Source organism: Perca fluviatilis, chromosome 7 (genome assembly GCF_010015445.1).
Source record: "Perca fluviatilis chromosome 7, GENO_Pfluv_1.0, whole genome shotgun sequence".
NCBI classification, from domain to species: domain Eukaryota; kingdom Metazoa; phylum Chordata; class Actinopteri; order Perciformes; family Percidae; genus Perca; species Perca fluviatilis.
This window is the reverse complement of record NC_053118.1, coordinates 19819329-19837377: the sequence shown is the minus strand read 5'-3', so window position 1 is coordinate 19837377 and position 18049 is coordinate 19819329. Positions and strand designations below refer to the sequence as shown.

Here is an 18049-nt window from a genome sequence, read left to right as displayed (position 1 = left end):
TTTAGATGGGTGGGATTCCCAAGATAGGTCCCCTTTCCGGAAATGATGTAATGTTATTATTATTCCAGGAAGAGGGCACGGGAAAGCACTGAACTGCGTCAACAATTGTTTTTATGATACATTCGGATTTCAGCTCCTGTTCAACATGGCAACGGGGTATGTTTAAGGTTTACTTTATAAATGTGACTAATTATAAGGTTGTTGTTGATATTCCCTCCGTATGACATGGGTTTTTAGAAACTAACTCGAGAGACAGCGTTGCTAACAGTTTACGTTGGCTAATCTTGTCCTCCAGTTCATATCGGTGCTCTGTTGTTAGCTGTTCTTTTCGTTGAGGGCGTTGTACCGTTTCTAATCTAACGCTGTGTGTTTAACTTAATGTTTTGTTCGGTAGTTTTAGGATGTCTCTTTGCCTAGCTAGCGGTTAACGCGTGATCTCGTTCAGTAAAGTATTTAACTGATGTTAGCTCGCTAGCTGCATAGCTAACTTAGCCATCGTTTTCACATTAGGCCTTTCCTCGTAGCAAGTATTTGCCAGCTGCTAATTTCAGCCATTACTGTCGACTTTTACCAATATTTTATTTAGCGTTAACGTTACACATCGTGTTCGGTGATTGCTGTAGATGACAACAGTGTTTAGTGTGTCCGATAATCATCCGAGCAACTGTTTTGACTGTCACAGGCCCTATTACGTCGGACAAAATTATATCATCTGAGGAGGCCAAAATGGAAGATCCACCCTGAAGTAGCTAACGTTAGCTAACTCACGTTAATCATGGGTTGTTTTTTAAAGTTTAAATAACGATTATTTGCATCTAGAGGAGTTTATATCTGCTGTCATCTAGCTAATTTATCGTGAATTGGGTGGCACTATGACAGTATTTAGGATTAATATACCTGAAAATAAAGTGGTCTAAAAGGCAATTAAAATGCATAGTAGGTTAATTTTGGAACCAAGTTATCTTGCTAAACAATTAATGTCACCCTTTATAATAATTCTTAATGTATATAGGTGTAATGTGTGCCTAAGTAAGTTGTTCTTCATCATCAAAGTCATTTTCTTGTTACCTTTTTAAAAGATAACAATTGAGCATAAAAAAGCCAGAGAGAATAAATATTGATTTCATTGTTAAAAAAACAAACAACTAAAAACATCCTAGTAATGTGAAAGTAAGCCAGATAAGAAAGATGAATAGTTGGGTTAAAAAAAAGAAGTCCAGTACAGTTATAAATTACTTCTACTTTATTATCCTCCACTGAGGATGTGATTTTTCTCATTTGGGACAGCTGTTTCACTTTTGCGTTTGAGGAAAGAAGATATTACCTAGATCTTGAGGACACTGTATCATATAATCATTTACATACATATTGGTGTTATCAGTGTAACTATGTTTCACCAGTCATTGATAAACACATGAGCTGAATTGGACCAATCAGAGTGCCACTGAAAGGTGTATTTGGCTTAAGACAGGCACCAGTACTACTTTAGAGTGTTACAGATAGGTTAAAGATGTATGGATGTCGCTACAGTACCACTAACCTGTTGCATTGCTTGTCCATAGTGTGTTGGAAGTGAAAGATCATGACCTGTCCTGTACATTTGGGTGTCATGGACATTGCCTGGGTTTCCCACTGACAAATGACCAGTTTGCTGGTCATATGAGAGCAACTGGTGGCAAACATGGAATTTTTTTGACTTTACATCTTGACAAGGACTTCCTGTGAGGCTAATCTGTTTCACACCGGTAGAAGGCACAAGTCCATTAGCCCAGTAGTCTACAGTCTATAGTCTAAGCCACATTTATACATTTGCTGAAGATGTAGATTTGCAATCTGCCTTTTTGTAGACACGTTTCTTTAAATCACTTTTTTTTCCCATTTACCGTATTCCATATCGTTGAATAATGATTATATTTGTCAACTTAAAAAACAGACTTTGGCTCTGTTTGAATATCAAACATGGTTAGTCTAAGTAAAATGAGGACATGTTTCCACTTTCAAATGTATGTTAATAGCAATGTTATGGAGATTTATTCAAATTGCTTTTACCATCAACTAAACAATTGATAGAATACAGTGACATTTTATTCAATAACAATATAGTAATTTTAGGATTCTCAGTCTAAATCAGTTTTGTTGTATATAACTGGCTTCCTCACTTATCCTCATTCATTGTAAATAGTGGTAGTTTATGTGGTTGTTGTTTAAAATCATATATTTTGTTACTTATCTCTTCCTGTGTAGCCACTGCTGAGTGATTTATGGAACTGTTCCTGGACGGGACTTTATTAAGCGACACCATGGACACATCAAACTTCGCCCACGTCATCTTCCAGAATGTGGGGAAGAGTTACATGCCCCATGCTGCACTGGAGTGCCACTATACCCTGACACAGTTCATCACACCCAATCCAAAGGACTGGGTTGGCATATTCAAGGTAAAATTCAATGCATTATGAAAGCATTTAAAGAAAACACAAAATATTCATTATTAGTAGTAGTAGTAGTTGTTGTAGCACAGATATTGTGTTCTAATGACTAGAGCATATTGTGTATAATGTATTGGAATGTAAATCTCTAACATACTGTATGAGGACTATGGATACAATGGAGCAATGACATTGTGGCTACCTAAGCATGTCTTAAAATCTATGAATCTGTGCCAGTGAACACTTTGCAGTGATGCTTCAGAATTTTTATTTTTGCAGAAATTACAGTACTGAGATATTACTAAAAAGGTGAAAATAAAACAGTATGTCAGTGCTGAGAAAAACAGAGATTGCAAGTGCAGCTGTTGTCGTGGTTATTTGAAAAATGAGCTTGGAAAAGACAGACTCAAGCTTTTTGAGCCCCACCACACACTTCAGTGGATCTTGTTATAGGAGCACAATAAATCCAATACAGTGGCAGTAATTCATTTTAGACTCCTCTGTAGTGAATCGTGGATGTACATGAAAGCATAGGGCTCCAGGCTCTTCTAGACCAACATGCTTTTTATCTTCCGGAGATGCAATGGAAGCTGGAATTAAATCACACCAGATCAAAAAAATCTAACTGATAGCTCTCTCTGTTTGTGATGCATTTCTGCCTGAATGTGCTTCTAGTGTTAAAGAGTCAGACATTTACTTCATGCACTTCTTGTAGCATGCCATAAATCTATTATGTCAGCCAAGACAAATATATATATATATATATATATATATATATATATATATATATATATTCTGTGTCTGAAAAATGTATCTCAGTGACTGATACTTTGTGTGTGCTATTCATTATATGTTTCTGATTTTGTGAAATGCATGTATACAGAGGTTTTTGCCAAGCCTCACTGAGGAATAAGGTCACGTTAGGCTACTGGAATTGGATCAGGTAATGTCTAGAAGCTGTTTAAATACTGGATTCAGCACTCTGTTGTAGCTGGATGCCACATCACATTGTGTTAAGCCTCAAGCTATGCACTAACTGGCAGTATAGATCTTAAAATTACTAATTTCTTGAGCCTCTAAAACAGAGCTGAGCTGGAAAAGGCTGAGGGCAGGATCGTAAATTCTGTAAATGTTCCTGGCAGTGCTGACAGATGAGACGTTCGGTGCCAAGTTCTTGCCTTTGTATGCATAGAGATAACCTGGATACACGTGCAACAATGGTAGATCCTTAACACGCATTTAGTTGTTATTGGCTCCGGCTCTGTCTTAGATTGTTTTTGAGTGCTTTCTGGTTTGTTTGTTTTTTTATTTGATATGCTTTTAGTCTGAATATAGTGCATGTTCCAGATAGAAATCTAGAAAATGGTCTATGGTTCAGTTGGTTGAAATGGAACTTGTTAGCACAGTGGGTTCAAAGAATTATAAGTTTGAAGAATTAGGACTAAATTGAAATTTTTTGGGGCTGGGTTAAAATAATCGGTTCTCCAATTAACTTTGTTTGAGTAATCTGATATTGATTTTATGAAATCCCAAAATCAATCTTTTAATATATGCCTTTTCACAATTGATGTATAAGGGCATCACGTGACCCGCACAGGGCTTTTAAGCGGGGGAGGGGAGTTTGTGTCCCGGAAGAAGTTAAGGGGAAACCACAAGATTTTCACCAAGGAAACGGGCGTTTGTGTCCCGGGAGTACTACTTAAGGGGACTGGTGTTTTAACACAAATCACAATCTTTTTTCTAACTATCTTAACTAGGTGTTTTGGTCCCTAAACTTAACTTGCCGCACCATGACTTTTTTCATTGTTTACCATGTTTTACAAGAATGTTGTTCAACCTTGTCACTCACTGGCTGTAGTCTACAGTTGCACTATATTGTTTTGATGACTGCTGTAGTTTGTCAATGACTGTCATTCTAGTCCTGTAAAGTAAAAAGTACTTTTTGATGGGTCAACACTTAATGTAAACATTAACCTGTTGCATTATAAAAAATAGTTGAGGGTTGCTTCTTGTTTTTACAATTAACACTTAATTGAATATGCACTTTTACCTGACAAGTCAAACATAAACTAAATATGCTATTGATGATAAATAGATAGGAGACAGGTTCTTGTTTGCTCATGAACAAATGCAGCTTTTTGCCCTTTTGATGTTGGAAGATTTACCATACTGCGTGATGCAAGCTGTTCTGGGCTTTATGTAGGAATGTTGTTGGGACAGGTTGTCACAGTGCCTAGGACAAAGCAAGCACAGCTTTATAATTAACCTGTCTTCGAGCACAACCTCTAGGTGTGATTCATGAACAACTTGCTCCTGAATTTATACAGTCTGACTGACACATAGACAATACATTACCTCCTGCAGCAACATTGCCACCGGCTTCTGTCAGCTTAGCTTAGCCTATGTATGACTTTGCTGGAATGCTGGTGAAATGTCATGCTCAAACTAAAATAAATTAAATACAGTAGGGTAGGCCCTATGGTAACATTTAGTAACTTCTTGTATATTGGATATTTTACTCTTGCAGTGTTGCCTGTGTTATTGCTTCAGTCTCCAGTCCAGTTTTTTTATAGTGGCTCTGCACTGTCTGTACCTCCTCTCCTCCTATTTATACACATTGCAGACCAGTCTGTTATAAGTGAAAGAGTTCCTCTCAGAGTTTTCACCCACCACCACCTTTGCTGCTCTAATGAGTGGACTGGTAAGGGCTAGCCTTCAGTAATGACACTCTCTAACTAGGTGCATGTTTTAATTGCTTCCTGTTCTTTACTGCTGGAGGCTGGAACTGCACTGGTAACAATTGGGGGGTTTGAAGCACTAGGGCCTTCTATCTCTGGCTCTGATGAACACTTGCAGTATTGTAGCTGTAGGCTGTTTGTACACAGTTGAGAAAATAAACTGCCCAGATAGCGAGAACAGCTTGTATACATCAAAGCATCATCTGTTGCAGCAGTATAAAATAAGTGTGATCTGTCTGCATGAATATTTAAAATATAATTTGGGCCAAAACTTTGAAAGTCACAGCACACAACTTAATCTATGTTCTGGGGCAGAGGCTGCTTTAATAGGCTGGTTTGACTGGACTTGTTGTGGATGCACGTGTGCACACCAAAGCCAGCCAGCTCGATGTGACTCTGATTTAGTTTGACAGTTTTATGGCACCGGGTTGAAGTTATGGATGTATTTTCTGTACTCCCCCCTCATCAGCCATCAGTTAACAACACATAAAATACATATAATTACATTTTGGTTTTCATTTTCAAGTCACCTATGTATACAATTTTCACCTATTTTCCTCTTCCTGTTAGAATTGAGTTGTAGCTACATTTCCACAGTTACGCTTGTTCATTTCAGGCTCCGGGCCATGTGCACGTGGTGACCAGGAGTATCAGTGCTTTACAGAATGATCATTTTAATTTTTTAGAAAAGAAAGTCACAGTAGGCATGGTCCTACACTATCACCCTGACATAGATTAAAAAAAACATGATTACTATAATAAACCAGTTTGAGATATTTTAGAAGTGGCAGTGTGTGGATTCTAGGAAGTCTCCTTGTTAATCCTCCATTGTTATTATCTTACACTGATGTGGTTAGAGCATCTGGTTGAATTGGATTCCCCACAATGTCTCACAGGTTGGTTGGAGCACAGCGAGGGACTATTACACATTCTTGTGGTCGCCCCTCCCTGAGAACTATGTGGAAGGCACCGCAGTCAACCGAATAGTGGTCTTTCAGGGTAAGTTCATACCATAGTTTTATACAACTTTGACACCTTTTAATAACCACTTATCAGAGGGCTGTTAAAACTTAAAAAAAATGAATCAGTGGGTAGAGTTAAATGAGAACCCTTTCCCACAGATCTCTCTTCTGGTGTTAAAGACATTTCAGTTTGTGTTTTTTTTATTATGGTTTATACTACTTTTTATAAAATAATGGAGGGTGACATAAAAGGATATTCAGCTTTTTAGATTCAAACCCACAAGATCACAGATGCATAGTTTATGATCCAGATCACTGAACCACTACAGTACAACAGTTTCTGCACTTTTTCATTCTATACACACACTTATAACTGAGCAAAGTGCACTTATCCCAAAATTTTAACTGCACTTTGTAATAACTTTGGAATAAGTGTGCAGTTTAAGAGAATCTAAGGACTGAGGTAAGTTTAGGGTTGTGGAGGAACATCTTTTGCTTTGCTTCTCTGTGATGCTTCTGCAGTGAGTTCACTGACTGGATGTCATTCTTCCACAGGATATTATGTGCCCAACGATGATGCAGAGTTCTACCAGTTCTGTTATGTGACCCACAAAGGGGAGATCAGGGGAGCCAGCACGCCATTCCAGTTTCGTGCCAACAGCCCTTCAGAGGACGAGCTGCTGACTGTGGAGGATGAATGCAACTCTGACATCCTGGTGGTCACCACCAAGGCTAGCTTCCTTGAGGTATAGTATGCCTTAGCAGTGCAACTCAATACATAAGTGTTTTCAGATCCTATTCGGCTGTCACATCCAGAACAGCTGCTTAACTCGCTGAGTAATTATTAGTTTGGTAAGGACATCATGTACAGTGGTGAACAACAGTATATACTATTTGGGAATGGTGGTTTACTAAGTAAGTGAAGTGAATTATGATGTGAATGGTCGAACATCTTCAACAATTTATCTTTCTGTGCAGCAAAAGATGGAGGAAGCCAAGAGAGAGAAAGAGGAGCTGGTGAAAAACATAGGTCTCCTGCAGCAGGAGAAGGACCAGTTGGAAGCTGAGAAGGAGAGTCTTCAGAAGGAGTGTGAGCAGGAGAAAGAAACCTGTGCCCAGCTGAGAAGAGCGAGCCAAGTAAGCTGAGAACGGAGTCAATTGCTGAAGGCAGATAGGAGTGCTAGCTGTAAGGAGGGGAGAACAACTTTTGCTGCTGTTGTTTAAGTTTTTGTCAGTGAAGCAAAAGGCCTTCCTTTTTTGTTATTCAGTTTAGTTGATTTTGGTTGTTGATTATGCAGCACCTGCTGCTAAATGTGTTAGATTATATGATTTATGCTCTTTTCAAGTTCTTCTGGTTATTTCAAGGACAGTTTTTTACATTTGGCCAAACAGTCTCTTAGCACCCCCTAGCGAAAGACTGCAAATATGCATAGCTATCCAAACTCGTGATTCACTAAAAGTATAAATCACACTCTGACAGATATGAACGTCTGTATTATCGAAGTTGTAATTCGTTTTATTATAGCATTACATAAAGTCTTAAAAGTAGTGTCAGTAATAATTCATAATGCTGTCCTCTGCCATAAATTTGCTGCTTTTAAAACTGCTTTCAGATGAAAACATGATTACAGATTTTGTGGCTGTTCATTTTATGACTATACTTTTATATGTTTTTTTATATGGTGTGAATATAAAGATTCCAGAATTCTTGCTATAAACAAACTGTAAAAAGAAAAATCATTTCCTATTTGCTTTTTTGATCTTTTAAGTTCGAAAACTCTGCACGAGCCATAATCTTCATTTTGATTTAGACTTTAATTTCAAAGACGATAAACTTTTTATGCTTTGCACACGTTTTCCAAAAGCAAAGAGTCAAAGAAAGTGATATACCAGGAAGCTAGCATTATTTTTGCCATGCCAGATTTTAACCCATCTAGATTTATTTAGGTCTTGGCACAAATTGGAGTAAATGATTTGTTTTATGATTGAGAATGATTAATGCATTCAATGATTCATTAGATCATTTACATTACCAAACTAAAGATTTCTTCTCTGTATTTTATTTGGGCTTTTTTTTTTTTTATTCATCCCACTTGGTTTTAACGTTATTTTATTGTCTCCCAGGAGGTGCAGAATTCTTCCCAGGCCCTGCAAGAGGAGAAAGAGGAGGTAAAGAGGAGGCTGGAGGAGGCCACAGCCAGAGTTATACAGTTGGAGGAGGATCTGATTGGAGTCACCCAGAAGGGCCTACAAAAGGAAACTGAGCTGGACAGGTGAGTTAAGGATGGAGGGGTTGTTGCAGATTCACTGAATTGCTGGTTTTGGTTACATGCATGCATCTTCCTTGTGTGATCATCACATGTGTCCTTATTTTATATATAACCTATTGCTAAGTCAAGAAGGGAGGAAGTAGCTTGTGACTTTTTCTAATTTTTTGCCAGCATCTTGTTTTAGCTGTGAGTGATGCATAAAAACAACATAGACCATAATCTATGGTCACTAATAATTATTCCAAACACCGAATGTGAACATAAACATGGGTGATACAATTTTATGACCTTTTCTTGTCTAGTCTCAAGGATAGAGTGAAGAAACTTACAGCAGAGAAGGAGGCACTTGAATCTCATCTTAAGAATGAGAAAGACGAGAAGGAACTTTACAAGGTAATGTACTGGTAGTATTTGTTTTTCACGTAAAGATTACTAGCTAAATAAGGGTGTCATGGTTTCAGTAGGTAGCAGCTAGGTACTTTGATGTAACATGATCATAATGTCAACAGGCTTAGCAGTGGTTCGGTTGACTGCTTTGTTACTGATAGTTTTATAATCTGTAAACTTAACAATATTTTTGTCATATTAGACTCTCCAAAATTGAAGGTTCAGTTCTTTGACTTTTCCGGTTTCCGTTTTTTAAATTTTACTAGTGTGATTATTCTGTATACTCTTGCCCAAACATTTAGTCTAAACAAGGCATGCCTTATTCTGTCTTCTTCTGGTCCGCCTAGTGTTTCTGGGCCTTTGTTGTGGTCGGCACTGCACCCGAACTGGGAGTGTCACATACCGTAGTGTCGCCATGGAAATGGAGCCAAAAACCCATACCTAATTTAACTTGGAGCATCACACTGGGGCTGTTGTACAAGGATAACTTTATAGGCCTATCTCAATCTCTGTTTTGTAATTGAAGTCATGCAACATTTATTTTAATTTTCATATGCTCTTTCGTACATGATCGTGATTGGTGTTGTATTTATGAGGCAAATGCCAAGGACTATGTTTTATAACTGTGTGTGTGTGTGTGTGTGTGTGTGTGTGTGTGTGTGTGTGTGTGTGTGTGTGTGTGTGTGTGTGTGTGTGTGTGTGTGTGTGTGTGTGTGTGTGTGTGTGTGTGTGTGTGTGTGTGTGTGTCAGACTCACCTGAAAAACCGGGAGCTGGAGAACACCAAGCTGAGTGCAGAGCTGCAGATGCTGAAGTCTGTGGACGTGAACAAGGAAAACACCATTGCCCAGTTTAAAGAGGAGGTGGGACGCCTGCAGGCGTGCCTCACTGAAAAGGAGAAACATTACAGAGAGATACTGGCCAAAGTCCCCCCCTTGGTACAAATAATTTTGTTTTAAAGTCACAACACCTAAGTAGATTTGTCATATACGGTATTTAACTTGATTATTTATTATGTCATACTAATGAGGGCATAAGAAGTCATTAAAAATAATGATCCTTTTAAGATCTTACATAATAACGTATTGATAGTGGCCTTATGGAAATGAAAAACCTTCACTTAAAACGTTTGTTTCCGACAGGGAGATATGAAGGCCCTGAAGGAGCAGCTGCGGCAGAAGGAGGAACAGCTCCAGGCCAAACAGCAGCAGTCGTCCTTGTTAGCCGCTGAGTTGAGGGACGCCTCTAGCACCCGCGACCGTACCATGTCCGAACTCTACCACATGAAGCTGGAGGCGGATGCCATTCGCCAGGCCAAGGCTGAAGCTCAGGCCCAGTGTGTCCGCCTGGAGCGCCTGGTAGAGCAGATGAAGGCAGAGGCCAAGATTGAAGCTGTGAGGATGATAATCAATCTAACGGGCTTTATTGATTAAATTAGCTTCATGTAAAACAATACATTTAGGCAGTAGGTGATGTGTGAGCATAGAAAACCTCTAATATCCTGTGTATCTGAGTAGCAATGACGTTTAATAGAAGTATATAATAATGTATTTCACCACAGAACAATTAGTTTGAAAGATTATAAATCATAATAGTATTATCATCCAACCATATTGTAAGTATGCTATGTTTTGGTGAAGCCACTGAGAAAGAGCAAAATAATGGAAAAATAGAAAAAGTCTCACAGGGTTTTTTATTGGTTCTGCCTTTGAAGGGGCCTGTACTTCTTTCCATAATTCAGACTAGGCCAGGTCTTAACTAAAAAAATAAAAAAAAAAAGACAACATCCTCTCCCTGATCAGAACAGTTTCCTGGGTGCATGAGTGCACTTTTAATTGATCGCCACAGTTTTACTGAAGAATAATTTGATAGCATCCCTTTCTTATAAAAGCTCTAACCGAACATTGTAGAAAGAAAGAAACAGACATTGTAGATGATCAGTCATAATCACTAAGGTACTATCAGTGAGGGGTTTCTTTCTATCGCTACAACTTCCCAGGGGTCCTTGAAGTTTGCCCGTTCCTGTCATTAATGTCTGTTCTGTTCTGCTGTAATGTTTGTTGTCACCAGGCCAAAGCAGAAGAAGAAGCTGCGGCAGACCCAGCTGTTTTAGCAGAGCTGCAGAGAGAGGTGGAGGACCTGAAGCTGCGGCTGCACATGGCTGCAGAACACTACAAGGAGAAATACAAGGAATGTCAGAGACTGCAAAAACAAGTGCTTAGATTCTCTGATCCACAAGGGGTAGGTCCCACCAGACACCAGCCAACATACTGTACTGTAAACTGACATACTGTACTGTGAACTGACATTAGATTTCTGTAACACTGTGACATCCCACTCAGTGTCCTCAGAAGTTAAAGGTTCTTTGGCCACTCTTCAGTCTATTGCTAATTTCTCGACTGGAATGAATTACAAAACACCATTCATCTTTATCTGGATTCAATGTGCTTGTACAAGACATTACCACTTGCACATTTTAATGTCGCTTTGTAAAATGATACGCAAACTTTATTAAAGACACAGAAAATAGAATCTGCTGTGTCATGTTGTAATTGTTTTCAGTAGCATACCTTTTGTGTATTTTTTTTTTTGTCATGTTCATTTTTGTTGTCTACTGATCCGGTGTGTATCCAGCTCATGTCTGCACAAATATACTGTTTCTTTTAAGTTGTTTTAAGTTTTAAGTTCTGTCATCTCATTGCATTATTTTTTCCTGTCTGTAGGATCTGAAGAGAAGCTCAGCACAAGAGGCCTCAACAATCCCTTTATCAGTGAGTCCAGACACTTCAGTGCCAGGTACGGTATATCTAACTGTGCCAAAGTGTAAGTCATGGAATGAATAATTGCATTTAAAACTGCAATCATGTTTTGCCTGACTTGCCTTCATTATCTTCACAGGGAGTCCAGGTTCTGCTGATCCCATGCTGGAAGCCATCATCCAGGAGAAACTCAAAGGCATCAGCAGAGAGGCGTCCGACAGGAATGACAAGTACAGGAAATGCAAGCAGATGCTGGTGGTAAGAAACTGATTATTTGCGTCCTTTTATTGGTCAAGTGTCCTCAAATTAGATGTTCAAACTCTATCAAAGACTCATGTTCTCCAAAGGCATGATGTACTCTCTGCATTGTAAGATAGAGGAATATGATAAAAAGAGCATTGGTTAATATCTGACTGCTCTTTAGGAGGAGAAGGAGCGTAGCTGCATGTTTGCTGATGAGCTGGCCAAGATGGAGGTGAAATTTAAGGAGCAACTGAAGACGAATGAGAACATGAAACTGCAGTTGGCAGCAGAGGAAGATCGCTACAAGGTCAGTTCAGACACTTAGCACTGCAGTCAGGCCATCTGCTGCCAGTGATGCTCTGCTGCTTTCAAATCAGGTCTGTCTTTGGACACTTAAAGGACAATTCCGGCGCAAAATGAACCTAGGGGTTAATAACATACAATCTACGAACACTCAAGAGCACTCTTACGCACATTTGAGTGATGACAATTTGCTCCAAATAATTGGTTACTGCATTTTATTTAATTCTACAGTCGTTTACAATGATAGTATTGTACTGTAATGTATTTCTGATCATTTGTTGAAAAAAAAATCATAGTATGCAAATAAACACTAACACTGCAATTAACATCAGCAATTAAACTGATTTAAATCCCGTGTTATTTAGTGATTGATCGTGCTATTTATATGGCCAAAATGCAGTGGTGGAATGTAACAAAGTACAAATTCTTCGTTACTTTACTCAAGTACATTTTTAACGTATCTGTACTTTACTTAAGTAGAATAAATAGTGCATACTTTTGACTTTTACTTCGTTACATTTTGCAGCAATTATTTATACTTTCTAATCCACTACATTTCTACAACGTTCTATTACATTTTCTGATCAGTTTTTCCCCTGCCAAAACATCTTCCTGGCCATCACAAGTTTGTCTCACCAGTGAAGTTTGGTTGCCATAGATATGGGGCACCGCTTATCCTTGCTTCCATGCTGGCTCTGGTGCTCCAGAGCCCGGGCGCAGTGCCGCTGACCCTCGGTAACACAGCCTCGGGTAAAAGTGAAAATGTTTGTTTTTTATTATTCCCATTTTTAAATCATAGTTGCCATCTATTTCTCTCCACAGCGTCGTTTACTTCTCCGCCAGGCAGCGTAAGACACGTTCATATCTTATTTATTTGGCTGGACCTCTTCACATCTCCTCCCTGTTTTCGCTGCTTCACACACTTTATTTGCTTACTTACATGGTTAAAGAATGTAAAACCGTCTTAAAATACATCCATGAATAAAACCAACCATTCCGATTCTAACAACATATTTCCCTTTTATGCTGGTTAGGATAGGAACTTCTTTTAAAAGCCAGGCCTTTTTTGTGGTAGTGGACATCTTCTACTTTTACTAAAGTAAATATGTCTCCGGTTATATGTACTTTTACTTAAGTACTTAGATTCAGTACTTCCTCCACCACTGCAACGTACAAGTCCTCTGCGACTCCGACAACCATCTCCTGAACAGTGTCTCCCACTTCCCAGGAGGTGCACAGGAAGTGTCATGTCCTTATACGGGAATTTGCGGGGCGTTTCCTTATGCTAATTAGGAAAAACAGGCACGCGCTTTCAATTACGAAGACGTGGGATTCATCAATCCTAAGAACACAGGTGCGAACAATTCTGTTCAATTCAATTGTTTAAGAACACGTCATGAATCCGACGTAGACTTTTCTTAGGGACTTTCTTAAGAACATATTTAAGAGAAAACATTGGTGAATGAGGCCCATTGTGATCAATAAATGTCCAACGATGACTACTGGAGTCTGTGATTTCAACAGTAGGCTACGAAGCGGTGTAAGGTAGAAGAGAGCGCCTGAGCTATTACATTTTATTATTTGTTTCAAGTCTGTATAGCAGCCCCTCAGTGGCTTTAAGTTTCTAGGCTTAGCCATTATAGATGCTATCTCTCCCCTTGAACAGAGCCGCTCTGACAGCGTTGTTTACGAGCAGGCCTATCTGTAAGATGACATTTTACTGCTGTTTATGTCAGACTCTGGAGACAAGCGAAGCTTGGCTCTGAGGAGTCATCTCCAGTTGCCTGCCTAATGCCGTGCTTGGCTTAGGTCAGGCGGATATTTGCTTAGTGTCTCAGATGAATTCAAACAGGTTGTTTTGCTTTGAGCGGTATTGTACATAAATTAGTCCTCTGCGAAGGGAAGTCTTTTATGGCTGTGATCAATTAATGTCACACACAGAGGTCTGAGGGTATTTCAAAGATGCAGTTTTCTATCAGCAGCACATGTCAGATGTTTGAGAATTGAAACTTCTATCTTTGTGTCTTTTGTTTACTTCAGAGCCAGATAGCTGAGAAGGGACGGGAGCTAAAGGAACTGAAGGGCACTCTAGCGCTTGTTGTGAAGGAGAAGGAAAAAGTAGAGGAGGTTAGTGACAGCTTTCATTTTCTCTTTTATGGACTTCATTTCACTATAAAAAAAAAATTCTTGAAAAGTGCCATTCCCCTGGCAATTTTCCCTCTCCCAATCTGGTCTGTGTTTACTATGCCTCTAATTGTAGAAGCCAAGTAAATGAGTTCTTATTTTCCATTTCATTACTTTGGACCACAGCAAGGTCCTCACTGACCTAAAATATTGCTTCGAGGTAATGCTGTTACAGCTAAGAGGAGCAGAATGACCCAATTTGAGGTTTAGACTGTAAATTAAATTGGCGTCTGCAACTAACATCAATAAAACACAGCGTCCCAATCCCTTTGAAAATGAGAAGAGTTTCTTTTTTAATGAAGGCACTAATTAAAATGTTTGTGTGAGCGAGAGAAAAAACAAGGACTCATAGCTGCTGTGTGATAGTAAGCACTGATGAATTACTTGACATTACTGACAGACTGGGAGGCATAGAGAGATAGAAACCAGATATTTAGTGCCACAGAAAACGTTTTTAATTTTGACATTGGTCTTTAAATTCTGCCGTTTCCTGCCTAGGAGCTCCAGAAGGGCAGCAGCCGCAGGAAGGGAGATCAGGGGGCCAGTGAGAAAACCGTCTTGGAGAGTATCCAGTCCAATGTGCCTTTATTCCTGCAGTACCCTGTCCCCTACACCCAGGATGCCCCCACCCCACTGCTGGTCTCTAAGAGCCCCAGCAAGCTGCATTTTGGGAACCCTTACTCCATAACAGACTCTAAAGGTTTGTTTCCTTTTCAGATAGATTCACATAACTTAATAATTGACTTGTATTTACAGTAGCCAAGTCTTTGAATTCCCTTCCTGCAGATGAGGGAGATGAGGAGTTCTCAAATGACCAGCTGCTTAGGCCCCCTGTGGGCCCGCCCTCCTGGGACAGCAATGTGGTGTGTAACCAACCCACACGCAATCATAGCCGGCCAGAAGGCCACGAGGAGTCAGAGGAAAAGCAAAACATCAACAATGTAAGCTCAGACTGCGCTGTCTGCATTCTCTCCCACATGCAGTATGCAGTTAAATACTTATGATTGACTTCTTTGTGTTAAATATTCACAAATGTTCACAATTCCCCAAAATGTCTTTCTCAGGATAATACCAACGAACAGCCCACAGCAACTGAAACTCACAGCCCATTTGTGACCGATGGACAAACTGCCTTCTGCTTTGATCCCAGGTAACGCCCAACCTCTCATAAATGCCATCCGAGTTTGCTGCACCCTACATTTTTCGAAACCTGTGCATTGTAACATGTGCAAAGTGTTTGTTCTGCTGCACAATCCCCTTTTGTTGGTATTCGTCAAGCAGCAGGCCACCCACGTCGCATCAGACAGATGCTCTTTATTAGACCACGCTTCTGGTTTTTGCGCACATCATCTCTTGACTGCTCATTAACGTGAGCTCCCTCTCCCTGCCTTTCTCTTCTTCTGTCCTCTCCCCGTGTGCAGCATGGACATGAAGCGATGTCCACTCTGTGAGGTCATCTTCCCACCCAACTATGACCAGAGCAAGTTTGAGGAGCACGTGGAGAGCCACTGGAAAATCTGCCCCATGTGCAGCGAGCAGTTCCCGCTGGACTGCGACCAGAAGGTGTTTGAGAATCATGTGCTCACTCACTTCGATGGCCACCCGCTCAACTTCGAGTGAAGAAACAGAAAATCAGCACATTCAGTCTGCCTACTTCCTGTCGCCACTGAAATAAATCACTCTGCACTCTTTTCTGCATGTAATGGTGTGAAGATCTACTCTTTAGAACTATACTGACTTTCGCTTTGTTACTTCAACTTAGAGAAACACTTTGAAGTGATGTGACATTTTGAAATGACATTCTAGTTCAGTGTATATGGCAGGGGTACAAAAATGTTTTTATAGGTGGAAGATTTCCCTTCATTTGGAATTTGAAGAATAATTTAGGGGGATAAGACGTACAATTGTACGTACAATACTGACTTTAAATTGACTCGGCTCTCACAGATATGTCAGACTACAGGATGTAATGAATCAGGGAAAGTGTTTACCAAACTTACATTTAAAACAGCCAACCAAATGGTTCCCCCCTTAAACTTCACCGTACAAGTCATTTGCTCATTCTTTTTAGAAAGCAGCCTTGCTGCACCATATGCAGTCAGGGAGATTTCTTCAGTGATTAGATTCAGACATGATAATACAGTATATCATCAGATCATCTATTTTAGAATAATTAAATCTAATGCTATTGTGAAAGCCTTGCTACTTTGTGTATGATATAGATTTGTTTTATGTTAGGTTTCCTTTTGTTTTGATTTATACATATTTAATTGGGTTTTTTGTGTCTGAATCCTTATGAACCTTCATATCATCAGCTAATCAGTGCATGCTGAGCTTATGTTAAATTTCCTTCTTCGGTTCTTCTCTTTTACAGTAATAAGTTATTTCTTCCATAGATATGTTTCATTTGTTAAGTGAGTTTCATGTATCTGATACGAACTAATAAAGTCAGTTTGAATCTGAAATGTGTCAATGCAGTTAATGACACAGGAGTCTTTAGGAACACATCAGAGGAATTTTTATTCTAAATGTAACAAAAGTTTACATGAAGCAGCTTTTTGAAGAAAAGAGCACATCACCATTAGTTTCTCCAAACAACCTCTGGTGTTGCCATTTCATCCACGTACTATGTTTTTTTTAAACTCCAGAAACATATGAAAATATAATTTAAAGCACTAAACACAACAACAATACATTCACTGTACACTATATCAAAGACTTTCCTCCATACTGGCAGTACAATACTGTCACAATTCTTAATTGGACCATAGTTTATTAACACTAACATCCATGCAGTGAAGATGTTACCTAATGGCTCAAAGTTGATAAATCCCTAATCTTGTGGCATGTAATGATCTGCAGTTCATTATTTCAGGGATTAAATGTTTTTTTTTTTATATATATATATATTTTTTTTTGGCACACAGTAGAAGCTGCATGTGTTTATCTCACAGCTCAACATAAATGTGCTAAAGGCATGGCTAACGTCGGCCCCATCTTTCTTCCATCCATGTCGAACACAATCACATGGTTTCCCAAGACCAGGGAGTCTGTGAACAGCAGACAGTCTGGGCTAAGCTGTCTGTGTAATGTCTGCATTGAACTGAATTTTTCTGAACTGTCAAAATAAAGCCATATAAAGATCTGTGCTGATTGGAATGGTTTACAATTCAAGGCAACTACTGTACATACAGACATCTCACAATACTGGAAACACTGAAGGTTTGGTATACATCTTCCCATGGAGCGATTTAGAACTGACAAACTACTGCTCTGAAGGCCTTTTGCCTCATTTTGGTAGCAACTGTACATACACCAGAAACGAGATATTGGCAAAAAATGCTAATTTGTTGGCAACTTGTTACAAAAAGTGCTTCAATCCTTCACTGTAAAACAGCAAGGAAAACTGCTTAAGTCTTCAGAAAGTGGCCGAGAACATTAGGCAACAATGAATGACACACAAGAGTTCCCATGATTCCACTTAACAGCATAAATACTATCGGAACACTTGGGCAGGATTCTGGTGCTGAAATGCTTGAAAACGTCACCTGAGATCATCCTTTGGTGCTCACACACAAGTAAAACAGATGAAAAAAGGTTTGGAATACTTGTGATATGAATGAAAAAGGAAAAAACTGATTATTAATATTAAATCTGAGACAATGAAACACATTCTGATTGTTTTCATTTTCCTCTGTCACATTTTTAGGAACAAATGAGAGAGGCAAGGTAATGTCCTTTCTCTAAAAAAACCATCCAAATCTTTCCTCAGTTTC

At 39.2% G+C, this 18049-nt stretch overlaps 1 protein-coding gene across 2 annotated transcripts; it reads left to right on the top strand.

Annotated features, from left to right (window-relative positions):
• The first annotated feature begins 28 nt into the window (after positions 1-28).
• On the top strand, positions 29-16738 carry tax1bp1b (Tax1 (human T-cell leukemia virus type I) binding protein 1b). Of its 2 annotated transcripts, none has more exons than XM_039805065.1 (17): positions 29-156; positions 2245-2438; positions 6064-6166; positions 6685-6875; positions 7108-7266; positions 8254-8402; positions 8702-8792; positions 9537-9722; positions 9927-10178; positions 10855-11025; positions 11508-11580; positions 11683-11801; positions 11968-12093; positions 14772-14973; positions 15060-15214; positions 15338-15423; positions 15695-16738. In XM_039805065.1, the coding sequence occupies exons 2-17, from the start codon at positions 2262-2264 to the stop codon at positions 15891-15893; spliced, it is 2439 nt and encodes an 812-aa protein (XP_039660999.1). In that variant the 5' UTR covers positions 29-156; positions 2245-2261; the 3' UTR covers positions 15894-16738. The 2 variants fall into 2 exon arrangements, with proteins under 2 accessions (XP_039660999.1, XP_039660998.1); XM_039805064.1 differs by lacking the exon at positions 29-156 and adding an exon at positions 14130-14216 and having other exon boundaries at positions 2262-2438; positions 15695-15893.
• Positions 16739-18049: the final 1311 nt, after the last annotated feature.

Excerpts from the sequence above, each read along its gene's own strand:
- tax1bp1b (XM_039805064.1), top strand. The coding sequence starts at position 2,262 with ATGGAACTGTTCCTGGACGGGACTTTATTAAGCGACACCATGGACACA. Across the intron at positions 6,167-6,684 it reads CCGAATAGTGGTCTTTCAGG|GATATTATGTGCCCAACGAT; the intron begins GTAAGTTCATAC and ends ATTCTTCCACAG. Across the intron at positions 10,179-10,854 it reads CAGAGGCCAAGATTGAAGCT|GCCAAAGCAGAAGAAGAAGC; the intron begins GTGAGGATGATA and ends TGTTGTCACCAG.